Genomic DNA, 9,819 nt, shown 5'->3' with positions numbered 1-9,819 from the left:
ATTGGATCGATGTCCAATTCAGTTCGGATGAGTAGTGGCGCCTATGGGTATTACTTGGGCTTTTATGACTCAAATGGGCTTCGTCTTTTAGGCTCAGAAGGACCGTCGCAAAGCACAGTTCTTTGTCAACAGTGAGCGACGGCCTACGATATGCCCCGCAACGACTTCTCCGCCGGCGACCGAGCACGCCCCCTCCGCATCCGCCTTCCATGGCTGAGGTCGCCAGGCGCCTCGGCCGCGCTTTCCTCTCCGCCTCCAAGCCCTCCCACTCGTGGAGCCCCGCCGTTGAGCAAGTCCTCCGCCGCGGACTCCCGGCTGCGTCCCTTACCGCTTCCCTCGTCGCTGCCGTCATCGACCCCCACCTCCTCCACCACCATGACCTTGCCGCCGGTCTCTTCCACTGGGCCGCGCAGCAGCCCAACTTTTCCCACACTCCTGAGACCTACCACTCCCTTCTCAAGTCGCTCTCCCTCTCCCGCCATCCCCACTTAATTCAATCTCTCCTCAAGACGGCTAAAACCCACCGAGTTTCGCTTCTTTTTTCTTCTTATCAGCTCGCCATATCTTCCCTTTTGCTCTCAGGCAAGTCAATTGAAGCCGCCCAGCTGATCGACCCAGCAACCGAGAATGGTGTCGAGGAGTTTCCTTCCTCACTGTACAACTCCCTTCTTGCTGTACTGTCCTCCGACGGATTTCTTGATGTCGCAAGAAAGGTGTTCGACAGGATGCTTACGAGAGGTATCATGCTTAATGATGTCGGTTTTGGTGTTTTTATAGGTAAAGTTTGCGACTTGGAAGGATTGGATGGAGTTTTGGGTGTACTCGATAGAATTAAAAAGCTGGATTGTCAATTTAATGGCTCGGTTATTGCTGCTTTAGTCGTAAATAGGCTTTGTCGAGCTGGGAGGATTGAGGATGCTTGGTGTGCATTGGAGCAGCTTAGAAATAGATGCTGTAAACCTGATTTTATTGCATACAGGTTAGTTTCTGAAGGCTATAAGTTGGCCGGTAGGGCGGAAGAAGCAGGAAGGATTTTGAAGCAGAAAAGGAAGTTTGGTGTGGCACCAAGAGCGAAAGATTATAGAGAATTCATCCTTTCATCAATATCAGATAAAAGGATTCAAGAAGCTAAGGAATTGGGTGAAGCAATTGTGGATGGACAGTTTCCAATTGATGATGATGTGCTTGATGCTTTGATTGGATCAGTTTCAGCTATTGAACCTGACTCTGCAATTTTATTCTTCAAGTACATGATTGGAAAGGACCGATTTCCTAGCCTTTCAATGCTGAGCAAGTTGAGTAGGAATCTTTGTAGAAATGAGAAAAGTAATGTTATGTGGGATGTCTACAGGGTCCTTATGGATAAAGGTTATTTTAATGGAGTGGAGCAATACAATGTAATGGTTTCATTCTTGTGCAAGGCAGGAAGAGTAAGGGAAGCCTACGAGGTGCTTAGGGAGATGAAAAAGAAGGGTTTTGGTCCCAATATTTACTCTTATAACTGTTTGATGGAAGCTTGTTGCAGAGAGGATCTCTTGCGACCAGCTAAAAAGCTTTGGGATGAGATGTTTGCAAATGGTTGCAGTGCTGATTTGCAAACATACAACATTCTTATACGGAAGTTCTCTGAAGAAGGTGAAGCTGAAGAGGCCCGGCAACTTTATTGTCATATGTTGGATAAAGGAGTGATCCCAGATTGTGTTACATACACATCCCTTGTCAAAGTGCTCTATCGAGAAGAAAAGATTGAAGAGGCGATTCAGATCTTCAAAAAATCCATGGATCAGGATATAGCACTTGGTAGCTCTATATTGAGTCTGTTAGTCCTTTTCCTTTGTAAGGATGGTATATTTTTTTCACTAAGATCGTTCTTCATTTATTCAAATTATAATGTTTCCATGCTCATGATTTAGTTATTAATGCATAATAAATTTTTTCTTGAACTGAACCTGTCTTTTTTCTTTTTGCTGATTGATTTTTACTTTAGGACTAGGATAAGTTACATCACCTGTACTTGGACCTTGGAATAGGTTATTTGGGCCTCAATTTATGACTTCAATTTATGCATATTGACTCATTATACTTCAATAAACAAAGTTCAAGTGATGTCAAACTTCATTTTCTTGACTTGCCAAATAATGCAGGCACGTCAGACAACATTGGTTGTTAACATTTATACCATGTTGGCAAGTGAAGTCCTGCTGTGCAGTCGTATCAGCTCTCTCTAGTTTTATTGATGGAAACTGATGCAGAAGCTGACTGAAATCTTAATTTAAGTTTAGAGAGTTAATTGGTAAAAACTGAAGTCCAAAGAACCAAGAAATTTACCCTAAAGTTCAACACCTAGTTCTGTAGACTAACCTCAAGAATTATGATTTCCAAGACCTTTTTTTTGTTGCATTCCACAAGATGAATCAATATTTTTTTGTAATTGTGATAGAATTCTAAAATCCTGATAAGTATTATACATTAGATTAGCCATCTTATGTGAATTGAGATAATGCCTGGAAGAATGATAAACTTATGTGTCAACATGTAATGTTGCTAAAACGTACATTTTAAGAGTTATGAGTTGATAACTGCTACACTTCAAAATTAGGATTTGAGCTTGATGATTTAAGCAAAGATCATACGAATAAATTCAAGAGATAGTACCCATATCTTCAGAAGGCATCAATGTGAGCCAAGATATTTCTAAAGCTTTGAAGTTCTGTGCATCAGTTTTCCTGATAGTTATAATTTCATGCATTATACAGGTAAGTATATGGTGGCTTCTGGTCTCATGCAAAGTTCTCCTTCTGAAGTGGCAAGTTCAGATTCTCATGTCATTCTACTGAAAGGCTTAATGGATGCTGGTTTAGTTGAGATGGCTGTTAAGCACATTGATTGGATTAAAACTGATTCTCATGTCAAATTTCAAACAGTACTAACAGAGCTTATGGCATCTCTTTCTACTGCACCAAATCTAGAGCCTGTTACACGATTGCTTCGAGCAATGCATGCACGAGGATTTGTTTCTGATGATGGTCCATGGATGAGTTTGTTGTGAGGTCATTGTGCATGGAGCAAATCAGTTTCCCAATTGCTTTAAATATGCAAAACCGGAAGTGAACCTCACAAGTTACACTGGAAATGCATTTGCATGAAAAATTTTGTCCAGGGTGATTATGTTTCTTCTGTTTCTGGGTTCTACGGAGTGCATATCAATCGGGAGATAGATTTAGACACATCCTGAAATTTACTTCAAAGCAAGGATTTTCCTCTGCCACAAACAAATCTTATCCAACTCCAGAAAGATCCAACCCATCACCAGAGTGGCTTCCAAAGATGAGGTGATCAACCAATCCATTGTATCTCCTATTCCCGCTTCAAATATTTTGGTCTCCATCGCCATGTATGGGCTTCTCCTTAAGAGGTAATGTTCGAAGCATCTTAAGAGGTAGGACATTACAAAAATGGTACTATCTTTAGATGCTGATTATTTCTTTAAATATTTCTCTGTGTTTTGCCTGCAGAATATGATCCTTATTTTTCACAACAGGAGCTGTAGATCCTTGGAGATAACAATTATTTGCACAAGGTACTTTGATTTTACTGACAAATATCATTTTGGATGATGGTCAAGTAGAAAGGATATCATACTTTGGCATTCTCCCAAGATTTTACTTCTAAACTATGATGGAGTGATTGAGAATCACTATTTAATTTTCTAGTCAGTTCTCCTGGTCGAATAAAACTAAATGTCTGTTCAACATTTTACATAGGAAATCTGGTTTTGTTTTACCATCCTATCGTCTCCTCTCTGTCATTATGCGAAACAAATGCTTCCATTTCGTTTTTCATTTAATTTTTTATATTGATTATCTAGTCACTCTGTGTGATATGCTTTGAGTGTTTTTTTGGAATTTTTAATGAATGTTATTATTTCTCCAGTTGCCTCTCTTCATGCAACTAATCTTATTCAACTTAATTCACCTAACTGCGATACTTGAAGTCTCATATAGAAATTTTCGTAACATCACACATTTCGTATTCTATCTTTTATCGACATCCTCGATGTTGTTTTCATCATGTTATTTATTAATTTCCTAATATGCCTATCTACAAAGTATAGTTATAAAATTGACATATATAATTTTCTTTCTAATTCATGTGGCACACATCAATCATATAAGCTCTTGATGGCTGTCTCTATTTTTTAATCAACCACATCTCAGTGTCCGAATTATGTCTTCATCTCCTGCTGAATAATAATAGATTCACAACAGCATAAACTTTTAGTTTTGGAAACTTGATATCTGTGTATAGATACTCTTGATTCATCTCTTAGAATTGCTAACAATTTAAAAACAGATTCTACTTCTTTCTAATATTTGACTGTATTTACAATTCCAAACTGTAAATGCTGGTGATATATTGAAACAGAAACTGGAAGTTGACCAGCAATGCTGGTGATAGTGTTCAGTTATCACATTAAGTCATAATATCTAAAACACTGGAAGATAATATAGAAAAGATTGTGAAAGACAAAAGCAAACAAAGTCTTAGCCTATCTGATTCCCTAAAATTGTTAGCATCATCTTCAACAGCAGACTCATCCAACATCAATCAATCTTCTGTGTTAGCTCCTGAAAGAATGGTCGTTTAGCTGTGATTTCTTCTTACTTATTGTCTGCCACAGAAAACCATTTAGGTATAGAAACTGACATTCTTGTTCAAGCAAATAATTGAGTTTCTAACAGTGGAGATAATCCACAGAGATAAAGACAAGAAAAACCGAAGGAATTTGTTTAGCTAATTTTAGATATGAACCATGATTTTGTAGAACCTGACCTGCAATCAAGATTAGAAACAAAGAAAAACCTATATTGAATCCATGCTACCTCGGCCATCATACAGCTAAGGAATGAATTGGATGTACAGGCTAGTTCATTTTCATTAAATCATCTCTAGTTATAATCTTGTCATTGGTTGAAAGCTATCCAAAAGCCATAAATTTACTAGGAAGCATCTGGTTTGCATCTTTATGTTTGATGACCGATTAAAACATCTGCTTGATGTTTTTTGGCTGGGAAGCTATTGATGAGATTCTCTTTTGCCTATTGTTCTAAGTCCAATCATAGGAACTTCCTAGCATTCCATTTCACTTTCAGAAAATTTAAATGCCCATATTTGTGTCCTTGAATAATAGGCAAGCCTTTTGAAAGCTGATAGAGAGGGTTTTGTACTAGAATTACAGGGTTACAGAAATTAGGAAAGATTAGCATCATTCAACAGCACAACCTATTTTGTTTGGTCAGCAACTCAGTATTGCAATCAGGAAGTAGTTTATAGATCCTTTTAGTTTGCATAACTCTCACTGGTTACTTCAGATATTGACAATCTATCACATCTACAGGTAATCTATCACTCATCTTGTTAATATAATTTTCGTTCTATCAGATTGCCGTTTTGCTTTCAATTGCAAGCATGAATTTTTTTTTTTATGTGCAATTGACTAAAAGGAAATTGTTGGTAATCGTATGCAAGCATTGACAAGCTTGAGAGTAAGATCGATGCCAAACTATGATTGAAGTGCGGTTGAAGAAGATGAGAAGAGCAAGAGGAGAGGACAAATGTGCACCTTTCTTCTGCCATATCGGAAGGAGCGGAATTGGCATGGCTTTCCTCCATCTCCATCCTCTGCATCTGCTGTTCCAAGTGTTCAACTCTATCCACCAGACCTGTCATCAGCTCGCAATGCTGGGTACTGCGCTCGCGTAGTGCGACCACCAAGCGCTCCAATCTCTCGTTCTCTGCGATCATCTTCTCCATCATCTCCCTCATATCTAGAAGATCGAACGCATGCACCATCTCCGGCTCTTCTAGGGTTCGAGCGGCGATCGAATCCACCAAGTCCTGCAACGAGATAACCCGCCGGATCACCTTCTTCCGGTAATCCCTCGCCCAACGCACGTTATCCAGACGAAGGAGCACCGCCATAAGCATCTCGTCCGCCCTCTGCCGCTCCTTGGGATCCCTCTGAATCGCCCCCTCCCGCGCACGGATCGTCCTCTCCACCTCGCCCACCTCCGCGGAGATCCGCGAGAGAACCCTCACGCTCTTCCGCGCCAAGAACCCCCGCCAAAGCCTCTGGATCATCACGGCCGCGGCGGCCCTCAACAAGTTCGACGGCCTTGCGGTGGCCGGCTTCTTCTGCCGCTGCTGCTTCATCTTCCCTGCCTCCTCCTCGTCGTGGCCGGTGATGGGGATCCTGACGACATTGTGCTTCTCGGTCACAGTACGTGATCGCGGGGGTAGGTCCTGGTGGCCGTGGCCGTGGCCGAAAGGGAAGCCCCGGGGGTTGGTGCCGAAGGGAAACTCCATCCTTTCCTTGTTCGCTTGAAGGAAGTCGATCACGAGCTCGAGAGCGATCGAGATACGCTTTTACCGGGAGGACGGGGATACGCTTTTATAGGGATTCTGGTCAACCTAGGGATCCTGGTCAACTTAGGAATCGTGGACGTAAGTATGTAAGTCTTGGATGGCTTCGCCAATAAAGGACTTCTCACATGGGATCATAGAGAAATAGTCACAACAGGTAGGAAGATATGGCTTTTAATGGGATTTTTTAATTAATTTAAAAAAACAATCCCTTGATTTTTTTTTTATTGATATATGCTTTGCTAAATTTGATTTTAATTGTTTGATGCGGATGTCAATTTTGAACCAACATAAGATAGATCTTTCATCGTATTTATTTTAAAATGATATGATATCAGATAAAGCCCTTTCGATACTTAAGTTATTTCTTTGTTCGGAAGATTCATTCGAATGTCGAATCTATATATTGGAATAATTGTTGTCAATATATGTTAGCATAGTTTTCTCATCATATTAAATTAAAAATGAGTATGTTGATATTTGATTATATATGTCCATTTTTTTATGAGGGGCTATGGTACATTAAATTGATTGATGATAGCAAATATTTTTATGGAAACTTTGTATGAAAAAATAACATGTGAAATTATGATAAATATATAAATTCATTAAAAAATATTATGGATACTTGAAATTATTAGTAGGAAAATTACCATATATGTCATGAGCAAAATTGTAACTTTTTTATGTTAAAGTTCCTAGAAATGTGGGGCCTTCCATATCTTATTTATATTTTTGTTTGCATGCTTATTATTGATATTTGATTAATTACTTAGATACATGATTGATGAAACAAATTACTTGTTTATTTTTATGAATGCTAGCAATAATATATATATATATAGCATGGCTACATGTTTTGTCATAATAACCTTGAGGCATTAATAAAAGAATCATGATTTTTGTATCATCCTGAGAACAAGCTAATAATATATAATGGATACTTACAACACTTAAGAACCCAACATTTGTGGTAGGCAGATTAATATGATTACAATAAGCTAATTGATTGGCTAATGAGTATATTAAAAAGTAAAAAATATATTAGTACTTAAATGAAGCTTAACCTCAACATTCGGTGATTGTTTATTGTTCCTATGCAAAGATATTCAAAGAGTTTAACTCTCTAAGAGGTGATATTTTTTACGATATACAATTCGACACACATTTCTGATAGGGTTTTCTTATATAAGAATATATATATTGTCGCAACGAGAAAATAATTAATTTTTTTTGTATAATTAATGCGCAACTTCACGATTAGTCATGAAGTAAGTAAAATTATTTATACTAAGTAAAATTTAAACTGTATAAAATATTTCATTGAGTGCACTGTATATGCGACGAATAGTATCTTTGTTAATTAATTAATTATTTATTTATTTATTATTTTTAATCTTAATCTTTGAAAATTTTGAGTTATGCATGAGATTGTTAGAATTATATTCTAAAACTTAAAATTTTACAAAAATAATTTTATTATTTATAAAAAATATTTTAATGAAATGACTTTTCTCTTGAGATAATATATTTTCAATATAACTTTGAGCATCTGTAGTCTCAATCAATAGATTCCTAAACAACCAACCAATTTCTTCTGTGTCTCTTCTCCCTTTCGCTAGAGAGAGCGAGAGAGGGGGATGGCATTGTCACGGAGACGAGGTCCGAGGGATGGGTTCATTAAGTGAGAAGACATTATAGCAGCATGCGAGTAGGACGGATCACGTGAAGGAGTAGTGGGAATGTGTGCTTGAGATGGTATGTTTCTCTCCCATGTAGTTTAGACTTGCCCACAAACTGTTTGACAGATTGCAAATATGCTGTTATAGTACTGGTTTAGGTAGCATAGTACAAGTTTTAGGTTCCTTTAGTTGGTGCGGCTCACTAAATACAACTAAGGAATCATTTAATTGTACACCAAGTTGTTCTTTTATTGTGGTATCTCTTAAATGTTGTCTCTTTCAGAGTTAAGGCATTAAGAACGTTGTTTTTTAGACCTTTTCTGCAATGAAAGTATAATCTAATAGGTTCATTTTAATCCAAAGCTTATGATTTATTGTTTCATTAGCTTGTTTGGAGGCAAACCACAACTATTTTGATATTTTCTCATATCATTAGCCAAATTTTGAATTGTTTTATTCACAACATAATTAGGATTGTCTTTCCTTAGAGCATATTCATGGAAAGATTTAACAAAGTAGCAGCAAAATCAAAACAAAAATGCTGAAAAATTAAATAAATCTAACTTTAAAAAAGAGATTTGGATATATATATATATATATATATAGTACCTCTCTTGTAGCTCTGCAGAATTCATAGGTTATAAGAATAAGTCATTAAATGAATAAAATCTCTAACAAAATAAAACAGCAAATAATTTCATGAAGCAATAAAATTGATTGATAGATTTAGTAAAATTAAATCAATAATAAATAATCAGTGTCTTGTTAGAATTAAATAGGATGATAATTTTATTTTTTTTCTTCTCATCTAATTTCTAACAAAGTGAGAGGTAAAGGGAGACATGGTGATGATTCTTGCTATGTTGTTGCCTTGCCTTCACATCCCACTCTCGGTAGCAGCCTTCAGCATCAACAAACAAAAGGTCTAATGATCTCCAATTCAACCCATCAAATCCACTAATCTGTTGTCCTCTTGAATGGCCACAAGTCCTTAGAATAGCTCAAAAAGTAATCACAATGCCCTGACTAACTGATCCTAAGCAGCAATTTTTGTGTAACCTACAAAGAGAGAAACCTTGTTTGAGGGAAAGCTGGGTCTCCAAGACTCAATTACACAGCACTCCCAGAGCTTTGGAAGCAGAGTAAAACTAGTAGATTGCTGCTGGTGGGTGGTAAGGGAAGTACATTGGTCTCAAAGAGTAAGGGAAACAGAGTGACATAAGGTTTTAATTGTCTTGATGTAAAGGCACTGGCATTTATATGGAATGAAGATGATTGCAACACATATTTGGCGCATTAAGGCATGAAAATATGTTAGGCTGGCTATAAATTGTTTGCCATAAAAAATTAATGGTTTGGTTTTGAGAGAAATAGAGATGTTAGCATTTTCTCTTATTACAAGAGAGTTCCTTCTGGTCTTACCTTAGATGTTTCTGTCAAATTAATTTGGGGTTTTACCATGTCAAATTAAATTATTTATCATGTTAAATATATTTTTTTTAATTCCAACTTCAGTTGTAAGCCTAACAAATAGTTAATATATTTGTCTATTTGATATAGTTTATCTTGTTTGAACACTCTCCTACTATATTAATGATTGAAAGAGTAAGGTAACATGGAACAATTTAATAGTTGGAAGTTTATAAGTTGCATTGATGTTAGATGTTAGCAATGATCAGTTTGATATGGATTTATTATAAAATAATAATATACA

General features: G+C 37.1%; 2 protein-coding genes across 4 annotated transcripts; one reads left to right on the top strand and one right to left on the bottom strand.

Moving 5' to 3' along the window:
- The first annotated feature begins 100 nt into the window (after positions 1 to 100).
- LOC103999351 (pentatricopeptide repeat-containing protein At5g14080) lies at positions 101 to 5,663 on the top strand. Of its 3 annotated transcripts, XM_018818173.2 has the most exons (4): positions 101 to 1,845; positions 2,757 to 3,415; positions 3,516 to 3,580; positions 5,530 to 5,663. In XM_018818173.2, the coding sequence occupies exons 1-2, from the start codon at positions 210 to 212 to the stop codon at positions 3,047 to 3,049; spliced, it is 1,929 nt and encodes a 642-aa protein (XP_018673718.2). In that variant the 5' UTR covers positions 101 to 209; the 3' UTR covers positions 3,050 to 3,415; positions 3,516 to 3,580; positions 5,530 to 5,663. The 3 variants fall into 3 exon arrangements, with proteins under 3 accessions (XP_018673718.2, XP_065022807.1, XP_018673717.2); XM_065166735.1 differs by lacking the exon at positions 5,530 to 5,663 and having other exon boundaries at positions 101 to 1,836; positions 3,516 to 3,786; XM_018818172.2 differs by lacking the exon at positions 5,530 to 5,663 and having other exon boundaries at positions 3,516 to 3,786.
- LOC135648788 (uncharacterized) lies at positions 4,083 to 6,637 on the bottom strand. The gene is made up of 2 exons (XM_065166736.1): positions 5,624 to 6,637; positions 4,083 to 4,672 (listed from the first exon to the last, which is right to left on the bottom strand). Exons 1-2 carry the CDS (start codon positions 6,364 to 6,366, stop codon positions 4,666 to 4,668), a joined length of 750 nt encoding a protein of 249 aa, XP_065022808.1. The 5' UTR covers positions 6,367 to 6,637; the 3' UTR covers positions 4,083 to 4,665.
- Positions 6,638 to 9,819: the final 3,182 nt, after the last annotated feature.

The sequence above is a fragment of the Musa acuminata genome, chromosome BXJ3-9 (genome assembly GCF_036884655.1).
Source record: "Musa acuminata AAA Group cultivar baxijiao chromosome BXJ3-9, Cavendish_Baxijiao_AAA, whole genome shotgun sequence".
NCBI classification, from domain to species: Eukaryota; Viridiplantae; Streptophyta; class Magnoliopsida; order Zingiberales; family Musaceae; genus Musa; species Musa acuminata.
The sequence above is the reverse complement of the archived record's forward strand: the minus strand, read 5'-3'. Positions and strand labels throughout refer to the sequence as shown.